General features: G+C 37.3%; 1 protein-coding gene and 2 long non-coding RNA genes across 5 annotated transcripts in view; 1 reads left to right on the forward strand and 2 right to left on the reverse strand.

Moving 5' to 3' along the window:
• Nucleotides 1–62: 62 nt before the first annotated feature.
• LOC149709902 (uncharacterized) lies at nt 63–3,025 on the reverse strand. Of its 2 annotated transcripts, XR_016376278.1 has the most exons (4): nt 2,869–3,025; nt 2,640–2,787; nt 683–1,431; nt 63–618 (listed from the first exon to the last, which is right to left on the reverse strand). It is a non-coding gene; the product is annotated as an uncharacterized LOC149709902 (long non-coding RNA). The 2 variants fall into 2 exon arrangements; XR_016376277.1 differs by lacking the exons at nt 63–618; nt 683–1,431 and adding an exon at nt 2,081–2,536 and having other exon boundaries at nt 2,869–3,021.
• A 43-nt stretch (nt 3,026–3,068) lies between these two features.
• LOC149709903 (uncharacterized) lies at nt 3,069–9,483 on the forward strand. Its single transcript, XR_016376283.1, has 3 exons — nt 3,069–3,451; nt 3,771–9,278; nt 9,342–9,483. It is a non-coding gene; the product is annotated as an uncharacterized LOC149709903 (long non-coding RNA).
• The window catches only part of LOC149709904 (uncharacterized), a 380,702-nt gene continuing 359,619 nt past the window's right edge, over nt 3,682–24,764 (reverse strand). The window contains exons 14-52 of one of the 2 annotated variants that reach the window (XM_089858152.1): nt 19,342–19,447; nt 18,475–19,127; nt 17,729–18,057; nt 17,076–17,658; nt 16,572–16,820; nt 16,363–16,498; nt 15,908–16,281; nt 15,615–15,830; nt 15,402–15,550; nt 15,214–15,318; nt 14,965–15,144; nt 14,810–14,890; nt 14,685–14,735; nt 14,421–14,621; nt 14,084–14,353; nt 13,755–14,008; nt 13,404–13,682; nt 13,028–13,339; nt 12,811–12,950; nt 11,784–11,884; nt 11,520–11,721; nt 11,139–11,430; nt 10,921–11,021; nt 10,623–10,732; nt 10,199–10,305; nt 9,974–10,141; nt 9,340–9,811; nt 9,069–9,276; nt 8,916–9,000; nt 8,608–8,852; nt 8,422–8,532; nt 8,165–8,359; nt 7,867–8,086; nt 7,611–7,751; nt 5,595–5,729; nt 5,316–5,513; nt 5,078–5,233; nt 4,211–4,341; nt 3,682–4,118 (exon numbers count right to left, since the gene is read on the reverse strand). In XM_089858152.1, coding sequence (XP_089714278.1) covers nt 3,767–4,118; nt 4,211–4,341; nt 5,078–5,233; nt 5,316–5,513; nt 5,595–5,729; nt 7,611–7,751; nt 7,867–8,086; nt 8,165–8,359; nt 8,422–8,532; nt 8,608–8,852; nt 8,916–9,000; nt 9,069–9,276; nt 9,340–9,811; nt 9,974–10,141; nt 10,199–10,305; nt 10,623–10,732; nt 10,921–11,021; nt 11,139–11,430; nt 11,520–11,721; nt 11,784–11,884; nt 12,811–12,950; nt 13,028–13,339; nt 13,404–13,682; nt 13,755–14,008; nt 14,084–14,353; nt 14,421–14,621; nt 14,685–14,735; nt 14,810–14,890; nt 14,965–15,144; nt 15,214–15,318; nt 15,402–15,550; nt 15,615–15,830; nt 15,908–16,281; nt 16,363–16,498; nt 16,572–16,820; nt 17,076–17,658; nt 17,729–18,057; nt 18,475–19,127; nt 19,342–19,447 — 8,398 coding nt within the window. In that variant the 3' untranslated portion in view covers nt 3,682–3,766. Of the gene's footprint in view, nt 4,119–4,210; nt 4,342–5,077; nt 5,234–5,315; nt 5,514–5,594; nt 5,730–7,610; nt 7,752–7,866; nt 8,087–8,164; nt 8,360–8,421; nt 8,533–8,607; nt 8,853–8,915; nt 9,001–9,068; nt 9,277–9,339; nt 9,812–9,973; nt 10,142–10,198; nt 10,306–10,622; nt 10,733–10,920; nt 11,022–11,138; nt 11,431–11,519; nt 11,722–11,783; nt 11,885–12,810; nt 12,951–13,027; nt 13,340–13,403; nt 13,683–13,754; nt 14,009–14,083; nt 14,354–14,420; nt 14,622–14,684; nt 14,736–14,809; nt 14,891–14,964; nt 15,154–15,213; nt 15,319–15,401; nt 15,551–15,614; nt 15,831–15,907; nt 16,282–16,362; nt 16,499–16,571; nt 16,821–17,075; nt 17,659–17,728; nt 18,058–18,474; nt 19,128–19,341; nt 19,448–24,764 lie in introns of both variants that reach the window. The other variant, XM_089858151.1, reaches the window with a different exon arrangement.

Here is a 24,764-nt window from a genome sequence, read left to right on the forward strand (position 1 = left end):
TTAATATACTAGACTTGGTTTCAGTTTTTTTACCTCTGGACTTAGGGGGATATTTTTGACCCCTTTTTTAAAGCTTTTTACTTAATAAAAAGAAAATAAAAGCATTAAAAAAATTATTTTTTATACAAAGAATATTTTTTTATACAAAAAATTGAAATTTTATAAAAAATTAATAAAAAAAATCATAAAAATATGCACAAAAAGGTCAAAAAACTACCCTAAGTGTTTTTCGACTATTTTTGTTCCTTCCCCAATATCGAAACTTAAATTTTAAACTTAAGCTACCACCCCCAAAGTAAGCCTTGCGAGCCCAATTTAAATTTAACAAGTCCCTGTTTGACTCGGGAATTATTAAATTTAAACTAAGGCCCGCTGTAGAGCCCCCAAAACCAGGAAACTTCGTCCTTAGCATGGGATTTCCAATGAGAGTCCACTCGCAGACGTCCATAGCATGGGATTTCCAATGAGAGTCCACTCGCAGACGTCCATAGCATGGGATTTCCAGTGAGAGTCCACTCGCAGACGTCCATAGCATGGGATTTCCAATGAGAGTCCACTCGCTGTCGTCCACAGCATGGGATTTCCAATGAGAGTCCACTCGCTGTCGTCCACTTCTTCCTGCACAAGAAAAATTCGACTCATTATTTGGAAAAACGCACACGAATAACTTGAAATTAAATACCTTAATATGAACATCCACTTGAATATTCTTGCATGATGTAACGTAAAATGTTCAGGCATAAAATAAATGACTATTATTTGACATAAATAGCAGATGCGTAACATTAAACTAAATGCCTTAGTATGGGGAAGTAAAATAATACCATAAAAAGCTAAGCCTTGCCTTAAACCCGCTTAAAATCGTGTTTACTTTTAAAGGACAAAGCGTATAAGCAACCTTAAACATAAATCAGAAATTTATTTAGATCCTACAAAACTCCCTCAACGAGTTGCCAAACGCTTTTCCTCTAAAAATATTTATAGTTAAAACCATAAACTAGATAACTAAATACCGCAAAGGGAATCTCACCCTTACAATCCTGATTACGTTCATTATTCTCAAAAGGGAGGGCTAGGACCAATGTTCACCTATTCCATAATTGAGCATTTTATTTATATCCTGGCGCAAAAAATATCCCTAAAATGAAAAGGACACAAGCGCTTTCCCTTCTAAAAATAAATAGAATAATAAATAATAAACTAAGTACCCTTATAATTGCATAATTGCTACGCACTAATGATTCACGCGCTTTCCAAATACTTTTTCTAGTGAGATTCCCTTTAAACGCGTAAAATCAAAGTGTAGACCTGAATTAAGAATAGAATTGTAATGGGATCATTGGCCTGATTAATATTGCATGCTATTTTGTCAAATAATAGATATTCATTCTAGATTCCAACATAAATTGCTCCTTTGGAAACAGATGATAGCTAAAATAAAATAAAATCTGTTCAATTCAAACAATCAAATACAATTTAAAATTATCATCATCTTAAATGGCACAGGTATTTTTAGAATAACATTAATTTCACATTCAAATAAATCATTTAACGTAATTAGAAAAATAAATATCATATCGGTAAAAACACGGTTTAGGGTCAATCTTGAAATATTTAACAATTAAGGGCATAAATAATCATTTTGAATTACTTTTAAACCGACTAAAAAGATTGAATAGTGGGACCACGAACGGTACAATTAACTAGAAAGTTTAACTAAGATTCAAAAATTTAATAAGATTAATTTCAAATATTTAGACTAAGTATGAAATAAATGTTACTCGTGAAAACAGTGCCATTTTATCATAAGCGACCAAAGCTAAAAGTCCTTAGAACTTGCTAAAAACTCCAATCAAATCTAAATTCCCAAACTAAACTTCTAAATTCTTTCAAAAACGCCATTTCGAGGGCAAAATAACTTGTTACGGTGAAAACAAACGGGCCGGACACCCATATTTACACCAACGATTATTAATAGGCGCCATCAAACCTGGATCGAAAAGCAGTGATAACTCGCTTTTTAAGAATTGCCTCCATAGTTTGGTACCAAAATATCAACTAAGTTTCACTTGAAGGCTCAATTAGCAATAAGTTAAGTTAATTAAAACTATTCAGATTGATCTTTCAAAAATGTTCTAACTGTGGCACTTTCAATAGGAGTTAAAACATTTCCGGCCATCTAAGTGGCTTAAAATGACAAAAATATCTCACAATAACTTTCGAATAAATTAATTAAGCTAACTTAAAAGAAGGGTCAGTTTACAATAAATTTCCACAATTTAAAAATTGCATTCTTAATCTATCAACAACTTTTGACAAATAAAGGAGAAAACAGGGGTTCACCCATTTGAGCCGCAAACTATTCATCTGAAAGGTGAATCTGAACGTTTTCCCTTAAAAATCGTAGAACAGAAAGTTTACACCTAGCTTAGAGAAACTAACCTTACATTTGCCAAAACGGAGGCCAAAATTAAAGCGATCATTAAAGCCAAAGTTCACCAATACCGCAACATCCAATACTGACTAGACAATTTCCCTACGTTTACACGGCTTGATTAATAACCTTGTATCGCTTATACTCTTGATTTTGAAAAATTTAAGATTTTAAAGTTGAAAACTTGAAACATAGTAGTACTTACTAAAGGCTAGGCCTTTGCCACACTAAGCCTAACCTCGTTGACGCAATTTACGAATCAAAGGCTTGGCCCCTTCGCCACACTAAGCCTAACGATGTTGACGCAATTTACGAACCCACAGTTTAGCTTGATTTGCACAGAGTTTCATTGACTATTTTAAATTGAAATTAATAGACAAACATTTCCACTTCAAAAACGATCAAAAATTATGGTAAAAACCTTAATAAATGACCAAATCCGGATTATTTTATCCAGCGTTACGCCCAGTCGTGAAACCAGGCTCCAACTGTCCTTGAGCAGACGACGACTTAATTCTGAAGGCGCACTCAATCACGCTCTCAACAATGTAGCGCATGATATTGCGTGCGTGAGTGCGCTATGCCAGTGTCTATTCGCCCACGGAGCTATTGTATTAGAAGCTCCGTGATTCGCCCATGAAGCGTTGAGCGGCTATGCCGACATAGAGCATTATTTTATGAGTCACAAATGCATTTAAGGCAATTTAATGAAGCTTCTGTGTTTACTCCAAAAAAACTACTCCACGGAATTATTTCTTGTCACAATGGAGTAGCCTAGTATTTAAAGAGACAAAACTACATTTATGGCAATTTTATGGGTTCTTTCGTTGTCACTACAATAAAATTTCATCAAGGGAAATTTCAGTTGAAAGTTTGACACGTCAACGGTGTGATAATCCACTTTCAAACATGGGTTGTTGCAATATGGAGTAGTTTTTTGTCTCTTGACAGCACGTACAAAGCTACGTTACATAGAAACCTAGGTTTGCGCGTGCTGCCAATCGAAGTTGTAACAAAGTATATACAGAATAAGCTGTCGTCCGAGATAGGGAGTTGCCTATCCTGTAGAGTGAAAACACATTTCCTCACGGGCATCCTTTATCCATGGAGATACTTTAAAAATGTATTTTATTATAATGTCTATGGTTGGCACCATGGATAAAGAACGCTCGTGCGGAAATTTGTTTTCACGCTATAGGATAGGCAACTCCCTATCTCGAACGAGAGCTGAAAAAAGGATTCCACCCTTGCTTGGATGAATCATTAAAATTTATTTATCAAAAAACTTATTAAAATACATATATTTTTTATTTCTTTTTAATTTCAAAAAAATCAGCTCGCGGATGAATTAGTTAAATTTTCTAAAGTCATTTGCATAATACCGTTTTTTCCCTTTCCTTTGGATTGCGTTCTTCTGATATGCACGTTTGAATCAAAGGCAAGAGATTCCTCCGAATCGGAACCGCGATCGAGTGAATTGGACATTTGAATGGGATACGTCTTTCGCACTCTGAAGATGACGCGAGAATGCAATTCGCCGCTAGAGTTTTCCGCCGCTACCACAGATGGACGTCGTGTAAAGACTGAAAATTGACAATCATCCGGAAGTTCCGAAGACTTCTCGACGTTATGTCCCGATGACGTTTTGTACGAGAGTCCATTCCATCGCGGCGTTAAATCCAACCTATATTAAAGAAAATACCAGAATAACCTTGATATACTAGAATCCTAATTTCACAATTAAGAAGAAAAACAAGAAGTAATAGTCGATCTTACATCTCGCCGTCTCGTATCATATTTTCCTCCGCCACGTCAGTCTCGAACTTGGTTTCCTTGGAGGCGAAAAGTTTGTTGGCTTTTTCAATTAGTTCGTTGACCATAGTGTCCAATTGAAAAAGTAAGAATTCCTAGCGAGCGTATAAGTACATTTTTTTTAGAATTAGCTAAAATTAATTAGTTTCTTAAAATTAAATGGAATGCTTTGGGTTTCTTGAAATTAAATGGAACACGGGGTTTCTTGAAATTAAATGGAATGCTTTGGGTTTCTTGAAATTAAATGGAACACGGGGTTTCTTGAAATTAAATGGAACACGGGGTTTCTTAAAATTAAATGGAACACGGGGTTTCTTGAAATTAAATGGAATGCTTTGGGTTTCTTGAAATTAAATGGAATGCTTTGGGTTTCTTGAAATTAAATGGAACACGGGGTTTCTTGAAATTAAATGGAATGCTTTGGGTTTCTTGAAATTAAATGGAACACGGGGTTTCTTGAAATTAAATGGAATGCTTTGGGTTTCTTGAAATTAAATGGAACACGGGGTTTCTTGAAATTAAATGGAATGCTTTGGGTTTCTTGAAATTAAACGGAATGCTTTGGGTTTCTTGAAATTAAACGGAATGCTTTGGGTTTCTTGAAATTAAATGGAACAATTAGGGTTTCTTGAAATTAAACGGAACAATTAGGGTTTCTTGAAATTAATCGGAACAATTAGGGTTTCTTGAAATTAAATGGAACAATTAGGGTTTCTTGAAATTAAATGGAACACGGGGTTTCTTGAAATTAAATGGAACACGGGGTTTCTTGAAATTAAACGGAACAATTGGGGTTTCTTAAAATTAAATAGAACAATTAGAGTTACTTACCAGTGGTAATTTATTCGATTCAATTTTAGAGACAGTATTGAGCTTCTTCGGGCGCAAAATATTTCCTATGACTTTCTTGGCAACTTTAGGGGAAAACGGTGCTTCTCCTCTTTTGGTTTTGGCTCTTTGGAAGGAAGTTACCAAAGCCGCTCTCACCTGGACAGAGAAAAGTTGCGGGTTTTAGACCTTTTTCAATGATTCAATAATTAATAATTGAGTAAATAACAAAATAACTAACAAATCCCAATGCTAGAAACGTTATAGAAATTGTTATGGCGTAAAAAAGCGATGTTAAAATGTAACGATGATCCCTTTGTTTTGAGCGCTTCGAGTTTATAATATTGACCGTGGAGGTCACGTGGTTAGACGTTTCAACGTCAGACAGAAGTAACTTTTGAACTATCACGATTCCGAACAAGAAAAAACACCATATAACCTGAACAATGAATGAACACATATATATTTTTAACATATCCTGTTATAACGAAAGTTCTTACTGACATGATTAGTGACTTACCATAAGACAAAGCAACTGTTTCCAAATTGCAGCGATGGCCTTAACGAATTTCTCTAACAAAGGATGGAATTTCAGGAAATCGAAGCAATTTAAAATGTGAGTGAATAGGAGCGTTCCTCTTAGACTTCTTCTTAACTGTTATAAATAATTATTTTTTAGCTAATTATGATTATGTAATAATCAGATCTTGCGCTTGACCTTCCCACCCCAACCACACGTAGATCATACAAAATGATTTTCATGACTTGTTTTCTCTAGAATACAAGATCCCACCCCGACCACACGTAAATAATACGAAACAATTTTCGTGACTTGTTTTGTCTAGAATACAAGATCCCACCCCAACCACACGTAGCTAAAACGAAACGATTTTCGTGACTTGTTTTCTCTAGATCCCAACCCCTCCACACGTAGATAATACGAAACAATTTTCGTGACTTAAATTTGTTTTCTCTAGATCCCAACCCCTCCACACGTAGATAATACGAAATGATTTTCGTGACTTGTTTTGTCTAGAATACAAGATCCCACCCCAACCACACGTAGACAATACGAAACGATTTTCGTGACTTGTTTCCTCTAGATCCTAACCCCTCCACACGTAGATAATACGAAACGATTTTCGTGACTTGTTTTGTCTAGAATACAAGATCCCACCCCAACCACACGTAGCTAAAACGAAACGATTTTCGTGACTTGTTTCCTCTAGATCCTAACCCCTCCACACGTAGATAATACGAAACGATTTTCGTGACTTGTTTTGTCTAGAATACAAGATCCCACCCCAACCACACGTAGCTAAAACGAAACGATTTTCGTGACTTGTTTTCTCTAGATCCCAACCCCTCCACACGTAGCTAAAACGAAACGATTTTCGTGACTTGTTTTCTCTAGATCCCAACCCCTCCACACGTAGATAATACGAAACAATTTTCGTGACTTTGTTTTCTCTAGATCCCAACCCCTCCACACGTAGATAATACGAAACGATTTTCGTGACTTGTTTTGTCTAGAATACAAGATCCCACCCCAACCACACGTAGCTAATACGAAACGATTTTCGTGACTTGTTTTGTCTAGAATGCAAGATCCCACCCCAACCACACGTAGCTAATACGAAACGATTTTCGTGACTTGTTTTCTCTAGATCCCAACCCCTCCACACGTAGATAATACGAAACAATTTTCGTGACTTAAATTTGTTTTCTCTAGATCCCAACCCCTCCACACGTAGATAATACGAAATGATTTTCGTGACTTGTTTTGTCTAGAATACAAGATCCCACCCCAACCACACGTAGACAATACGAAACGATTTTCGTGACTTGTTTCCTCTAGATCCTAACCCCTCCACACGTAGATAATACGAAACGATTTTCGTGACTTGTTTTGTCTAGAATACAAGATCCCACCCCAACCACACGTAGCTAAAACGAAACGATTTTCGTGACTTGTTTCCTCTAGATCCTAACCCCTCCACACGTAGATAATACGAAACGATTTTCGTGACTTGTTTTGTCTAGAATACAAGATCCCACCCCAACCACACGTAGCTAAAACGAAACGATTTTCGTGACTTGTTTTCTCTAGATCCCAACCCCTCCACACGTAGCTAAAACGAAACGATTTTCGTGACTTGTTTTCTCTAGATCCCAACCCCTCCACACGTAGATAATACGAAACAATTTTCGTGACTTTGTTTTCTCTAGATCCCAACCCCTCCACACGTAGATAATACGAAACGATTTTCGTGACTTGTTTTGTCTAGAATACAAGATCCCACCCCAACCACACGTAGCTAATACGAAACGATTTTCGTGACTTGTTTTGTCTAGAATGCAAGATCCCACCCCAACCACACGTAGCTAATACGAAACGATTTTCGTGACTTGTTTTCTCCAGAATATATAATACAAGATCCCTTTAACAACCACACACATAGTTAATACGAAATGATTTTCGTGACTTGTTTTTTTCTAGAATATATATAATAAAAGATATTTCGAGCGAACTTACCCAATCACAAAACGCTAATGGACGGACATCGACTAAGTTCTTAAATTTGCCATTTTTTAAACTTAGGAAAATGGACTCAGTCATATACGATTGATATATTAATGTACCAAAATACGCGCACCCCGTTACGCAGAATAAAACCTAAAAGAACGAGAAAAATGAATATTGAAATGAATTAAGTGAAAATATATTTTGCGTCCTTAACCAGCTTGTTAAGAAAAAACTACGCGTTACGTAATATCCTACTGTAACCTACCTTTAACACATTCGAGAAATTCTTCCAATAAGAATTTTGATTCTTGAAAACCCGCCAACACTCTAGTTTTATAATCCAGAATATCAGGCAGATAAATAAAACCTCTGTCACGTTGTAACCGAGTTGACTGGAATCCGTTTCTTTCAACCAGGCAATTGAAATATCCAAATCCATTTGCATCGAGGGTAATGATGGGTAATTTAAGTTAATATAAACGAAACTAATAATAAAATAAGTAGATTAAATTAACTAATAGTATATTAAACGTAAAATATTAAATATTAAATATTATACGGACCTAAATAAATTAGTTGGAGGATTGAAGAGTAAAAATTCTAAAGTTGAAACGTTTTTAAAAAGATTCAGTTCAAATTGAGGTTGACCCGCGACTTCGCAGTTGGTATTGGTTGGGAATTCACTCATAAACGCGGACATATTCAATATATGCCAGTTTTTAAATTGTGAAAATGTTTTAAATCCACCCATAAATGATCTAATTAAAGTTAGTAGATAATTAAGAAATTAAGCTAAAAATGTTATACGCTTTATATATACCTTTGTACGAATAGGGTGATGGACCTTCGCAATTCAAAGTAATCAGAAGGTGGATCGCAAATAACCAAGGACAACAATAAAGCCCCGATAAATACGCTGCAGAAACTGTTCCTAAAATTTAATTAATTTAATTGATGATAATTAATGAAAACATTAAGACTTAATAAGAAATAAAAGCTAGCGTACTTAATAAAAAATGACGCCACTCTAAACTTGGCTGCTTGTTGTCGAGCTTGAATTAACTTGTACTCGGATGGCGGACGGTTATAGGTCAAACCTCGTGACCTTGGTTGACAAAATGATTCTTGGTAGAGTTGTCTTTCTTTACATTTTTTCATCGCTAATTTCAAAGCTTTGGAGCAATAGTCCACGATGCAACTTTCTTTAGCGCAATAAGCTGTAACGCTAGTAATTACGCTAATGCTTAAAACCTGCGCAAATACAAAGCGCCGCATTAACTTCAAGTACTTCTATAAAGCTTTAAAGTTAAGTACCATTAGTGGTTGCCATATTGCAACGTCCAACATGACAGCGAAACACCATGAAGTCAACCATAAAAACACTTGGATGGAATTTAATCTAATGGATATGATTAATTAAATTGCTAAGCCTTGGCTTAAAACGTTTGGCAAGGCTTAACTACTCACCGATTGATACATTTAAAAGTAATGAAAGATGCAATGACGATGATTAGTATCAGGAAGACCCAACTGAGGTGCAAAAAACACTGAGGCAAACGTTTTCGGTCATCATCCTTTTCGGAAATGGTGTCCTCTTCCAGAACTGGTGAAGTATCGTCGTTAGCTTCGGGAAGCCAATCTTCAAAACCGCTCGATGTTTGTCCAGATCTTTGAGCTGTTAGTTTTAAACCAATAATCCCTAAAAATCACTTACCAGCTCTGAAAAATCTTTACTTACAGCTTATATCGGAAAGAGTTACCACTCTTTCGCGTCCTCCACCATTCAAGAATCGTAGATGTAAAGACATTCCCGAAGATTCAACTCCTCGATCATGGTTTCTGTTGAACTCGGACAGTTCTATATCTTCCTCAAAATCGTCCGATCTATCGGAGTCCGTTTCGGTTGAAACACCGTCTTGGTATTCGGAATCGCTATCCATGAGTTCGTCCATGAGAATCGATGGTGAAGACGACCGACCAGAACCTCCTTGACTTGTCCTCTTGGCTCTTAACCAACACCACCACCATGAACACCATATACAGTCCACCAATGGCGCGCGACATCGACCGAACAAAGATGGTTTCCTGTAGCGAACGTGACGCGTCGCGCTAATTAACTGCGAGTGGAAGATGAAAGACGCGATGGAAGATACAACGGAAACCACTAAGCTTTGCCACGGAATTCCCGATACGATTTCTTGATTGGGAATCTAAGGAATATGTTTTAGAAAATTAACCTTTCTCATGTGAAATTTAACTAAACTAAAATCGACTGCAATTAGAGATTAAAGAAAGTTAGGCTTAGCGTCGTAAAGGTCAACGACCTCACGTTCTGTTATCTCTATTTGCCATTGTTTAAACCACCACCGTACCCGTAAATAATCAGTACCGAGAGCGCAAAGGGCCGAAGACGTAAAAATGGTGGACAGACAACAAGTCAGCCTCTGAGAATGATTGAAAACTGACCAAGATGGGGCCGAAAAAACAGAGCTCCATAAATGATGATTGGGTAAAACGTAGGACAGAGTTTTGCGAAACATCTGTCAAATGTTAATCTTAGTTTGACTTGCGTAAACACAGTAAAATGGTAACCCTACCTTTGAAAATGGCGGGTTACTCTCCTCTGCAAGTAATTCACGTTCAATCAAACCATCTTCCTCTTCAACTGACAACCACTTGTCACAGTTGAATTGGTATCGGTCCCCTTGAGGAAGGGCATAATTATACTTAGCGAGTTTCGCGGGGTCTTTAAAAACCAACTAAGACTACTTTTGACATTCAAACTCACTAAGACTACTTTTGACATTCAAACTCACTAAGCCTACTTTTGACATTCAAACTCACTAAGCCTACTTTTGACATTCAAACTCACTAAGCCTACTTTTGACATTCAAACTCACTAAGCCTACTTTTGACATTCAAACTCACTAAGCCTACTTTTGACATTCAAACTCACTAAGCCTACTTTTGACATTCAAACTCACTAAGCCTACTTTTGACATTCAAACTCACTAAACTTACCATTTATTAAATCTACAACTGATAGATCTTGCAAGTACCAAGATGGACTACTTCCGGCATTGTTATGCCACACTTGAACCTTCCAAATCTTTCCCAAACATTTTTCCGCGCTAATTAAATGAATTAGCGAAATAAAACAACGAATTTTAAACAAACAAACATCTTTTATTTATTTATTTATTTATTTATTTATATCAAAGCACAAAAGCGATTTAAGCTTAACAACTAATTTGAGCAAAGTTTCAGGTGCAGCAACATCTTGCATAAATGCAAAAAAAATATAAAATTGTGATATTACCCGAACAAAAAATTGTCACGTGATGACCTCTGGAATGTTGCTGGTGTCGAAAGACACTTGGCTGTTGAATAACCACGATCTCCATGAAGAACAAGATAAACCTGAAACGTTTTACAGCAACAATAGTCTTTAAATTTAATATAATTGCGATTAAAATACGTTTAAAACTTAATTTACCGAGAATTTTTTCTAATAATTATAATAATAACTTAATTTACCGATGCTGTTGTCCCAGCTTCCAAAAAGGGTCCCGTTCGGACAGAAACGAAATAAAAGTAACCCTCCCACGATTTATTTTCTTTCAGCTCATTCAAGAGGCAATGTTGGGCGTTACGTTGATCTAACTGATAAGTTTTTCGCAGAAAAATCCCGTAAACCAGGATCACAAGTGCGAACAAAACCAATGGCGTCGGGTTGTAATAAGACCCCAGAATGTCGTCAATGGCTTCCTCCGTTAATTGGAGTGTAGGTGACCAAGTGACCAATCCAATAGGGTAAGTAGTCGAACACCTGGGCGAAGAGAACCGTAACGCGTTCGTATTTACTAAATTGTACTTATCCACAAACCCCTGATTGAGAACCAGTTCAACTCAAATCACCTGCAAGTAACTTGACTCTCATTGGTTACTGACTCCAAAACGCGACAAGCCCGATCATTATTAGTCCAAGTATCGTCAACTCTACTTAGGCAAACTTGACTAGCAATTGATATCCGGTACTTGAGGGATTCGGGCGATTGAGATTCTCTTTCACCATTGGCGTACTTAACAGGCGCGATTATGACGTGTGGTTGACTGTCATCTAATTAAGGCCAAGGCTTAAGTCCAAGTTTTAAACTATGATCATGTCACGACTAATCTTACGTTTAATTAAACCAGCTGGAATAAAGAGGTTAACGAATCCATAACTACGCGTCAGGGTCTTGGAGACCAGTTGAGAGTTTGGTCTGATATCGTTGGACAAACTATACAATAATTAATTAAGTTAATATTAGATAAATACTTAATTTAAAGGGATTTTAAATTAAATTAAATATAATCGTGGGACGGAAAATATCGACGATGGAATCCCTCTCTTTCACACACCTGAAACTTTGCTCACCTAAAGATAACCAGGTTGAGACAAGCTTTCAGGTGGGCGAAGAATGGGATTAAGTTACAAAATCATTTTCCAAACTTAATTACGATGTCTTAAGTTAAAAGATTAACTTCTAGATGCATTAAAAATCCTACTACGACTTCAAGTTAGCAATAAAACAAACATTTAAATACTAAATTGTTATTATTTTAATAAATAATAGAAAATAAACCAAATAATCATTTTCCAAACTTAATTAGCCTTATTCCTGATCAGCGCCACCTACCCATAGCGGTGACTTTGAGAACTACTGTAAGCGGCAAGCCAATCAGATGTCGCTAAAATCTGGTGACGTCACTGACTGGCACTCTCGGGTCTTACCAAAAATGACGTCACCAGATTTTAGCGACATCTGATTGGCTTGCCGCTTACAGTAGTTCTCAAAGTCACCGCTATGGGTAGATGGCGCTGATCAGGAATAAGGCTTATTACGAAATAAGTAACTCCTATAAGAAAGATTTAGGCCTAGATGTATTAAAAACCCTATAAACTTCACTAAGACTTTTAAATTAGCAATAAAACAAACACTTTAATACTAGATTATTAATATTTTAATAAAGAAATTAAATGAAAATAGAAAAGACCCGAAGTATCACAGACGGTGATTTTGGCGGGAACCCAACACACCTGAAACTTTGCTCACCTTTAAATTTTAATATCAGGTTGAGACAAAGTTCCGGGCACACCGGGCAAACGCATAATACATCGTTCAAGTGTTGAGAAATAATAATTAAAATTAAATTAAGCACTTACCCTAACATAACGACGAGGGGATTATCCAACTCATTTTCCAGATGAACTATGACGCTTAGCGATTCATTGACGAGTTCATGGGTCAAATTAAAGTTGTGAACGTTGATAAAACCGTGTCTTAAAATGGAAATGTTGTCCTTCTAACAAGAAATCCATAAACCCATCCACGTGTAAGATAATTTTAAAGTTAAGACTAAATTGCGTGCAATTAACTAACCGTCAGGTATCGCGGAAATTGGGCTGTAAATTCAGAAGTCACTTGGCCGTAAGAACCGACGGAAATATTGGTTATAAGTACTTGGTTTACTGGAAACCTCGAGTCCGAGTAATATCCGAACAAAATTAAGTTGAAGTACTTGTTCATCATCGTGGAAACTTCGGTAGTATCATTTACTTCCAAATAGAATAGTTTCACGGGACCGACCATCATTGTGAATGGTAACTTTTCTTGACTTAAGTAACCGTAAGATACCGCGATTTCAGGTATGGAGAGTTCAACAGGGTCTTCGACAAACAGTAACGCGTTGAACTAATACCAACGTTTAACAATAAGGAGAAAAAAACCTAAGGATTTCAAATTTTGTTATACTTACATCTGTTAAGTTGTCCATTAAGTTAAGTAATTGTTCTCGTGTGTTGACGTACGTTTCTCGAAGTCTCCAATCAGTGGAATCATCTAATTCGGTGCTTGAGTTCAAAATTTTAAAAATGGCCATCAAAACTGCATGGGACACCGTTTTAATTTGGCTCTTGGGCAGCACCGAGACACTGTTGAACACCAATTCCGTGGCCATCCGTAATTCCTCCGCTGTAAGGTCTTTCCCGGACGTTACCAGATTGCTAAGTACCGTTAGATATTGCGCGACTTCGAACTAAACGCGATAGAATTAGTTAATTAACACGCTCAGATTTAAATTAAAAACATTACGCCATAAACTTATTACCGATGTTTCCAAACCAACTGCTCTTTGTAATAACTTTAACCCATCTTTGACAACCAACTGACCAGGGTAATTCAACGAATCGATCAAGATGTAACTCAAAACGCCTTGGACGTTCCGTTCAGTTGTTAACTTTTTAAACCCTTCATCCGTTACGTAAGTATTACTTCTTAAAATAGGCTTAATGACTCGTGTTTCGATATCGCAAACGCGCGTTTCCGTACCGAAATTATCTTTGATTTTTAAATGAAGTGTAACTGAAACCGGCGCCATATTTTAATTAGGCTTAACAAATAAAAGACTAAAAACAATAATAAAAGACAAGAACTTACGAGTATAATTTCGGCTTTCGACTCCCGATGGTAGATAGAACTTCGCGTTAGGGTTAAACCCGGAATATAAGGGATATTTAGGTCCGTTAATTTCCAACGAGAAATATATGACGTAGGTTAAAGGTCGCTTTTCACTCTTCCACTCCAAACAATGCAAACGGAAAGTGGTCTCCAATGCAATTCCTTCAACTGGCGCGACCGAACACCGTCCATTCGCTGGTCCTGGCGCTACTTTAAAGTAACTCATAGCCGCACCGGACTTACCAGAGTCTATTTTAAAGTTTGAATTAAATAGGCTTAACAATACATCAAATTTACAACAAAAAAAATGCCCTACCTTGACCTCTGACATTGACAGAAACAATATACGTTGAGGATGGCTTAAGAACTCCTTTTTTAATAACCAAGTACTTGGTATTAAGTCCGGTTGTGGTTTCATTTCTATATAAACTCAATTGAACTCGAGGTCTATGAAGAATATGCGGTTCATCGGGGTCAATCGTTTCATCCCTAACCTCTTTCCGGGTGTCAATATGAACTGTTGACAATACTAAGTTTAAGTTCGCTTGTTCTATCATTGAAGTACTTAAGTACAACTTACATTTATCCCCGCTACCTTCACCCACTTTATCAACAGTTTTATCAATATCGGCTATACAGAGTTCATGTTAAGATGGGTATAAGTTAAGTAGGTAAACCTCAACATTATCTTTATGTACAACATACTGTGTTCTCTTGCACGCGCGCTACCACCTTCTCCAGGCAATCCTTCATCGGTTACATTCAAATGTGGTGGAAATTGGTAGTCTAATTACAAGGTAAGATATAATTTGAAACTTGATGATAGTTCTAATTGAAAAGATTGCCGCGCCTCTAAATACCTGGAGTTTTTGGTAAAACGTATGGGATATGTTCAACTGGGTAATTGTTCATGGAATACGTAGTAGTCTTTCTACCATTACTTGACTTTTCAGAAGATTTACTTCTGGTGTCGCGTTTCGATCTGGTTGTATTCAACTCCGAGAAGAGTGTAAAATTGGGGAACGTCGGTAATAAGACATCTAAGTGATCTTTAACTAATTAGCATCAGTATTCCTTCGAGAAACGTTTTTAAAAAAATTAATTCTTACCGATGGATGTCATATTCGCGTCATGTTTATCGTAAACAGATGGTTGAATTACGTTTTCAATTATATTATGAGCGGTACCCTCAGTGCAAGTGCAATCATAAACGTCTATAGGGTTAAAATTAATTTTGTGGGTTTTTTAAATTATAATTAGATTTAAATTAGATTAATTAATTCACTAAGTAACTAACCGGGTTCAAGTTGATGGTAACCGTCCTCAACAAGCCATACTACCCATTGGTAGTCCAGGTCATCCTCACAACCAATACACTTGGCTTCCAATTTAACCATTTGTGAATCGCTAACTTCGTTATTGTTAACATTACCCGATATTTCAAGTCTAATGTAAATTAGAATATTTAATGATTGATATATTTTCTAAAACTAACTAAGGTCTCCCTTACTTTAATAAATTCGATTCCTCATTGTCTATCTCAATTACAGTAGAAGTTGAACTAGTTTCCTCGTGATTTGTTATGGTTAAGGACATAATGTAGGAACTACTGCTTATACTAAACTCCTCAACTGGGATGGTAAAGTTTTGAACTGATTTTAAATCAAAGTTGCGTTTAAAACATGACGGGATTTGAACGCGTAGTGCGCGGCATGACCATTTGAATCTATTTCACCACGAATAACCCGTTAATATTTCGACACAGGACAAACAAACCAACAGACATTCTTCAAAAGTACTTACTCAATTTCGGTATCGATTCCATCAGGTAATTGACTGACACTGGCGTCAAAGACAACGGTATCCAATCTACCAACTCGACGCGTTAACCCTCCATCTATCCGCGCTATTAATGGTAACGGTTCAACTTTGACCTCGGTAGAAGCTTCGGCGTAAATAATCGTATCGGGTAACGACACTTTGATTGAGATCTTATAAACACCGGGTTGCAAAACCCCAGGAGACAAATACAGGTTTCGTTTAGACAAAAGACGTTCCGGTAGATTTACCGCGTCGTTGTCTCTGTCAACAATCGACCAATGAAAGGTGACTGGTAATTGACATTTACAAGTAACGCTTAAGTCAATTTCGACTTGTAAAGGGTCAGTTAAGTGTAACTGAAATTTAGTAGAGAAAAAAAAAGGGTTTATTTAATCTACAGAGGCATTTAAACTAATTTTAAAATTAGTTTAAATTACCTGTTGATTTCGACATTGTTCAATAATTTCCAAGATCGGTTTAGGACATGGTTTATCAAGGACAAAGATATTGGTAGTGAAATTAGCCCGACTAAATTTGTTCCACGCCGTAACGGTTATGAAATATTCCCCAGTTCTAATCATATTTAAGTATTTATATTAATTTAAATGATTGATTAATATCTTCACGATTTAGTTTTTTTGCTTACTCGTTGAAGGAATGTTGACTAACAGAAGTAGTTCCATTCTCAATAACGGAACCATCACCAAAATCCCACAAGAATTCCAAATCACTACCATGCCAGAAAAGCGCGTGAAAAACTGCAACTTCATGTCTCAAAACGGTCCCGTCGTGTTTAATATTGGTCAAATTTTGCAGTTTTTGAATTAAACGTATTTTAAAAGTGCCCGATGTAACTTTACTGACGATGTTATCGACCGTTACGTTTATAGAATATCTAAGAAATGAATTTTAAAATAATCTAGGTCAATTTTTTTTTTATTTCGTATTTTTTTCGTATGCCAGCCTATTATTAATGGTAAGAAAAATTCAACCTTTTTTTAAAATATATATAAAAAATATTATAAGTAACATTTGTGGGCCTATAGCTAGTCCGTTAAAATAGTGAATAGTCCCTTATCAAGCCCAATCTAACGTCATACCCACCCATCCATCTTATCAAGCGGATATGTAAAGTGTTTTACAATCTCACCTTCCTGGGTCCTTGAACTTGTGTTGCAACATAGTTGAGGCAGTATTTTTCACGGTATTTCCAAGATTCCAAATGACTTTTAGAACCTTTTCACTGTCTGGTTCAACCCTGCTTTTAAATACCAGTTTTTCTTCCAATGGCAAGTCAAGTTCCTCGACATCACCTTCGCACGTTTCGGAGTTGTCTTCCTTAATCAGACAAATTCGAACATTCCTCAAGATGTCCAGAACATAAACTCGTGTCTCGACCTTTGGCCTATTGACCCGTCCATCCGCCCCTTGATCAGTCACGTAGTTGTACGCTTCGACAGCTATCCTGTACATCCCCGTACGCGGGAAATTCAGATTCACCTTTGACCCCGAGGTACTCATCCAGAAACGATCCCCCAAGAACCAGTCGTAAGAGACATTAGTCCCTGAGGAAATCTTTACTTCCATTTCAACCGAGACGTTTTTCTTTGTAACGTAATGCTCCTGGAGTTTCAAATCCATCGGTGGTAATTGGACTATTAGTTCTTGCATCAGGTAAACCTTAACAGTGCCCAAAAGGTTGATAGCCAAGACGCTGGGTCTATATACACCAACTGGTTTTTGTTTTCGAATAGTACTTTTGTAATTGAGAACATCAAAGTACTTTTAAAATAATTTAATTACCATTAAGGTATTGGTGAGTGAACAAGGACATGGTAACCGGAAACGCGTTAATTTCCGGTTTCTCAACGACAAAGGACCCGTCATCGAAACTGACGTTAAAGACGACGTCCGAACCTCGCCAGAATTGAACTTCCAATGTGATATTTTCAGACGGTGTTATTGCAATTTGTCTTGAACTAATTTTAAGTCGTTGAATCGGTTCCACTACGCGAATTGTTGGTTGTACTTGTATAACACGAGTCCTCAAACCAGGGATTTTAATTAAAGCTCTGACAGTGTAGTTACCCCATTTGCCGTAACTGTGGGTAGCTTTAGAGATATTTCCCGAACTAGAAAGAGCACATGGAAAGAGGCGCGAATCTCTATTAGAAATTGGTTGTCCCTAACAACGTTTAAACTTAAAGGGAATGTGAAAGGTTGATTCTATAAGCTTTAAAATTTTAAAATAGGCTCTGAAACGTCTGCTCTTTGGTTGGTTCAAACTTTGAATAATGTATCGTGCGTCGTATCTTGAAGGAAATTTATAAAAACAGAGAGGAAAAAGTGGTCGAATTCATTTTAAATGTTTTAGGCTTAAATAATATTGATAACTTTTAAAATCAACAGAGCTGTTCGAACACTTCACCCTCCCTTTAATATTAGAGCAAAATATCGTAAATTTAAATCATTTAAATCATCCGCGTTGGAAATCAAATTAAACTAAACTTCGATTATTCTCATCAAACAGTAATCAAAAATAAACTTACTTTTCAATTTTGGTGAACTCCCCTTGGGTCCCATCCCCGAAATCCCAATCGATTTTGGGCATCTTTATTTCTTTGAATCCTGAAGAGGCCACGACAACGACATTTTGAAAGAGGGCCACCAAACTTGGCGAATGAACAGCGAAACTTAAACCGTACTCGGCTAAAATTCCAACAGGTTCTTGGGATGGAACGAGTACTCTGACATTTCGACATATCCAACGTGTTCGACGGTTAGCGTCCGGGTACGACACGTTGACGGCCACGTGATATAAACCGTGACTTCTATAATGATGATACGTCTTCGAGACAAATCGAGGACCTTCAGAAAGATCTAAGCTCGATAGTACTTCTTTTTCTTCCGGTAGAGCGCCCACTTTCCGACTCGTACCATCACCGAATTTAAAGTAAACGGAAAAAGGTGGTCCACCCCCTCCATCGATTTTTACGGTAAAGTTCAATTTGGATTTGACGACGCTGGACGGATCGCCTTCGGTCGACTGTCTTCCGTATTCTAACTGCAACCGAATCGGAAACTCACGCGCCACACTCATTTCGAGAGTGGATGTAACCCACGCTGCTGATGCGCCACTCAAAAGGTCGCGAACTTTCAACCGTAACGTGTGATTTCCCGACGAATCAAAACGAGCGGAGAACTGAATAAAATGGGCATGAGAGAGTACGTATCAACGTGCTGAATATTCAGAAGATAGTTGAAGTTTAGGTAGAATTTTAGACGCGCAAAGCTAAATGTTACTAACATCTAATTGAAATTTTATTTATTTATTTATTTGTTACTTGTCTTTAGAATAGTTAAGGCTTTTTTTCTCCTTATTTTAAAATGAGTTAAGAATGGTTAAGAATACATACCTTTGGCGAAGCTTGTAAGACTTCCGGTTGCTCATCGAGTCTCCATTTGTAAATTAGTCCTTCAGTTGTTGACGTTACTGCTTCCCAAGTTTCTCTGGTGGGTACTCTGAGAATCAGAACAAAAGAAAAACAATTTAAATTAATTTTTTACCAGAACTTTAACTAAAATATTGCAAAATAAAAGTTTTATAAATCCACGATATACTTCTTTAATTCATTTTAAATATTTTATTTATTTATTATTAATTAATTTACATTTTCTCCTATTTTCGGTTTACAATTCTTCATCAGTTCAATAATTTCCACGCCCCCCCCCAACCATAAAGTTTAAATTTAACGCCGTTCAGTTAAAACAAGCGGAAATAAACATTTTTCATATTCCTTGGAATGGGGGCTCGGGCTGGTCGTTGCATGGTTATTTGTGGGCCGAGGCAGTAAAATTAATCACGCTCGAAGCCCGTCTGTTGTTTTATTTCCGCCATGCCGCGAGCCCAGCATCTTTAATCAATTTCTCGTTGACAACTATTGGGGGAATCAGCCAGGAAGAGAGAGAGAGAGCCATATACACTCTCCCTACAACCAACAACCGAGAATACACTAGATGATGACAGAAAATGGGCCCCCGTGAATTTATTCAATTCCCCATTGAATATTAACCCCTAAAGAATTTTAACTATAAGAACTTTCACTGCTGACGAAGAGAAACTTAGGATAAGCCAATAAGAGAACAGTTCTTCCGTTTATAAACACATGGAGTTCTGGGGAAACGTCTTCAGGGTGAAGTAACGGTCATACTATAGGTCAGGGGTCAAGAAACCGGAAGTAAATGTCATAGACGTCCTCATTTAAGCCACCTTTCAACCAACCTGCCATAAAACTATAACTCATGAACCTTACAAGCGCGTGATACCCCAACTATCACGTGATGACAATTATATAATTCTAAAAGCGCGCGAAATTTCAGCAAAATTCAAAAACGAAGGCTTAACGAATGTATTCAAAAAGTACCACAGTTCAATATCCTCGTGAAAAACTATTAAATTCAAGATTGCACGGGTTGAGGCGAGTGCGGTAATTCGTGTTAGAAGAGTGGACGTTGCGCGAGGCGAGGAGGATAGAGAGGAAGCTGGAAGCTCAAGAGCAAGTACGGGATGCGATGCGAGATGATCTAGTCGGGTGTCGGCCTCTCACCAATCACTTGTTAGTATAGTAGGGGGTAGTGTACTACTTCCAGTCAGCTCTAGTCTTAGCTTTGGCGCCGGGGGAGTTCGTTAAGCGACAAAAGAAACTCAAAGAATAAACAGAATCATTACTCAAGGGTTGGTGGTCATATAACTCTCTTTCCTTCCCAAGCCTTACTCTATAACCCCCCTTAATGTAATTTATCAGACCAGAGTCCCGATATTAAGATAGCGTCATTTACTCACCGACTTGATCGCCCTTTATGAACCAACCCACCCTTCCCAACAAAAATGATTAAAAATTAAAGTTTTTTTTCTTCTTTACACTGTACCAAGAAATGATGGTACATTTTTTAAGGAATAAAGATCTTCAACATCATGGACATCATAATCCTCTAACCCATGCTACCTTAAGTTAGCTATGGGTAGGGATAGATTTAATTTTAGAAGTAGGAATGGAGAACGGTTAGTATTTACTTCAGTCCGACTCATAGCCCACCCAGTATAGAGCCCCTCCCTTCAACACGTAACGAAAAGTTTAAATTATCTTATTGGCTCACTTAAACTACGTTACTTAAACTACGTTTTGATGACGTTGCTGATGGGGACGGCGAAAAATACGGAGGTAATTCCTTTTTACCTCTGTCGCTATGACCCGCCTCTTCTTTCATACCCCCCCCCCGGTCCCGTGGAAGGGGGTCCGGGACTTTGACGCGCGCCCACGTTACTCTGTTCTCCATTCCTACTAAAATTAAATCTATCCCTGCTATGGGCAGAGAAAACAAATTTGCTTTTTTGAATAAAAAAACAGTTAAAATATAGAAATCCTCCCTATTGTAAAAAAACTAGCTTTGAGATCTATCTGTTTACAAATTAGCCTTCTTATCATGGTACGTACATTTCAAATGAAAAATGAAAATAATACTTATTTATACATCAAAATTTGAATGATTGTAAAAAAAAAAGAAAGAATATTTTTTACCCCCTAAAATATTCAGCTAAAAATCATCATAATAACAATAAAAAAACTGAGTTCAATTTTTATCTTGCCTCCTTCCTCTCTAAGTTTTTTGTTGGTTCCTTGTCGTTTTTAGGGTGGGCGGATGATGAGCTTGGGCGGAGAAATAGAAGAATGAAAAAGAGGAATATAACAGGAGATGAAAAAAGATTTTAAAGGAGCTGACGTCGTTTTAGAAGTCTGACATGTTTGAAAGATAAATTACTATCGGAAACAAGACAACAACCAAAAAGAAAAAAAAAAAGAAAAGATGAGTCGTATTTATGGATGGTACAGAGGCCCGTGTACAAGTACTTACTATGTTATAATGTTCTGTACTGTGCAATAAGGAAGCTAAGTACCGATGGCGTTACTGGGAAACCTCTGTTTTTAAAACAGAGAAAACGGATAACCCACGGCCAACTTTAAGTTTATGGGCTTAGCAAGTTGACCGTGAAATTTAGTACTCAATCAGAGAAGGCAAAAGTAGCCGATAGAAAGAGGTTTATGCCTACGTGGGTTGCCTACGTCTCCCAGTCGTACATTTTATCAGCTATAGTAGAGTCAACCACGGCCAATCTCAAGAATATGGGCTTAACAAGTTAAAATTCCATGGTGGACACCATGGAGGGCAAAAATGGGCAATAGGAAATGGTTTATGCTTCTACAACTCTTAATTTTTATCGGTTATGCCTTGGTTATGCCTATGGTGGTTCCTTACTCTCGCTACCTTCTTTTCTCTTAGCGCTATTAATGTCATAATGTCTTACGGACGCCACAAACTACAAAATTTTGGGAAATAATATTAAAACTAATGTCTAACGAAAAGAACCGGAGCTTGTCCCTCAAGGTGGATTAACAAGGGCTCTCCCAAACTACCCTTTTACTCCTCTCTCTCCAGGCTTTCCTTAACCCCTTTTCCAGTTAAGTCGCCCCATTATGGCTGGGGGTTGTTTTATATCCCCGTGGCTCTCACCTCCTCCTAAGCGAAGCCGACGAAGGAGGGCGCTCCTCTCGACATTTATTCTCTCAGACATTCATTTAAGTAAGGTGCTTTAATGAATTTCCCCCTTTCTTTCTTCTGTTAAGTTAAGGTGACTAGACATTCTGCTTTCCACGCCGTAAACCCATAAAGAACCAACTTAACTTGAAAGTAAAAAAATCTCAATTTGAAATTTAAAAAAGTAATAGGTGCACGTGAATTACCGCACCTTCTCGTGTTCACCCTTCATTTGTTAATTAAGAAACTATAGGGGATGGTTGAAAAAGTACAGGCTCGTTTGTGCTTTTCAACGCATTGAATGTATCATAGTGAACAGGTTAAGGAAATTCGTTCGGGATGAAAATGGGAATGAATGAAAATGGGAATGAAGTCAAGGCTTACTTAAGCCTATTTACGGTGCTGGATCACGCCTAAACTTTATAGGCTTAATCTTTATTACTGTTTTCAACGCGTATAGAGAGATAGAACAATGTTAGGGTTACGAAACAAAAGTTACAGTGGGATAAGCCTTAAAGACTAAAATGACTCAAGGGGTAGTTTAGGCCCTGAAACGTGAGACGTTCATGGGCAACAATTTGATGTTTTCAAAGCGTACAGAACTTAATGCCCTATTTAAACTAATTATTTAATAGTTAATGAACTAGTGATTAGCAGTGGTGTTCATTTCCCGAACAAGTTGAACATTTCTAACGAAATTCTCAGGACCTATGGAGTTTATTAAAGCGAGTTTTAAAAGTTGAAATCTTTTCGTAATAGACTTTGAGCTTAAAAGGGGTCGGCGACTTTCTTATTAACACCGCATACATCACGGAGGGGATGTGGTTGGACAAGAAAGTTTTTAAGTTAGCGAGCGAGCGAGCGAGGATGGAGAAGCCGATAAGAGTTTAAGAAGCGATGCGGCCGGGGTGTAGCGGGATATTTTTAAATTAAAATGAAGCGAGAAAAGACTTTTCGCCAAAAGACAACGAAAGAGGATTAACATTATATAGTTTTTATCTTTAAATAACGTCTCTGCTTCTGAAAGGTATACTGTAAACTCTCTGGACTTCATTTATTTTAAAGAATTGAATGTTTCAAAGCTCAATAATCTAGCCTTTTTAAAATAAAGGGGCGTGGCCGCAGTGTCGTCTGCTAGTTACAGGCCAGGGTTAAGACGGAACATCCGGACGTCATGTGGACCCAAAGACGTTAGACAGGGCTTCAAAGTTACCAGTCCTTCACCCAAGTCCTTATTGTTGGAAGTCATATCTTAATTCAAGTCTTTGTTGTCTACATCGACTTTAAAGTCACCCTGGCGCAGTTCAAACTTACGCACAAAATGGCAAATTGGTCAAGACACCAAATAAATGACGTAAGTACCTCTTTAAGGTATTCTAGAACATTAGAGTTTTCTAAGACTATTTAGGGTTAGTTAGAGGAACGTCTTCAGACTATAGGACCGTCCTAAAGTAATCACCTTCTTCCGGTATGAGATAGTGAGATGAGAGAGAGAGGACATGGTAGTGTATTAGAATGACCCTCCCTTAGCCACCCATTTCGCAAATTCTCTAATCAGAGCATCATAGAAGCAGCTCGTTCTATGCATGGCAAGTATAATGACTGGACTTTATAATCATTTTCATCAGGTATAATTAATATTCTAGTGGGAAAGGTCGATGCGTGCTTCCTAACTTCGTTCGTTAGTAAAATTAGGCTTAGGGGTTAGGCCTTGGTCAGGGATTTTTACGTCAAAAGGGTGTGGTAGTGATATACCATCGAGGGGCTATAATCACTCTCGTATTCCCCGATGTACACTCTACCGTTACAGCGTGTACACCGATTAGGCTTAGTGACTGACCCCTCGTAACCTCTTGTTTGCCTTGAGCTGGTGCGGCCCTTTTAAGGACCCTGCAGGTACAAGCAAGGCTTTGGTTGTTCATTAAAATTATATTACTTCTTTTCAAGCTAGAAATCAGGGAAGGCTTTCTCTTATATGCAAATTATGTTGCTTTTAATTTTGTTAAACTTTTAGAGAGAGAGGGTTTGCTTTCAGTAAATGAAGAATAGAGGGTTTCCCCTAATGAATTTTAATAACGGTGTAAAATTATCGTGGTCATGTTAACCCTCATTGTATGATCGGCAACTTTGCTTGTCATATCTCTTTCGAAATCAGTGTTTATCAATTTGAGATAATTATATAAGAAAGAGTGTATAAAATAATGAATATGCGAAAACCGCGTGTAAAAATTAATTTACAATATTA

Source organism: Phalangium opilio, unplaced genomic scaffold, assembly GCF_054372755.1.
Source record: "Phalangium opilio isolate 3A_F unplaced genomic scaffold, DU_Popi_V2 ptg000011l_1, whole genome shotgun sequence".
Taxonomy (NCBI): Eukaryota; Metazoa; Arthropoda; class Arachnida; order Opiliones; family Phalangiidae; genus Phalangium; species Phalangium opilio.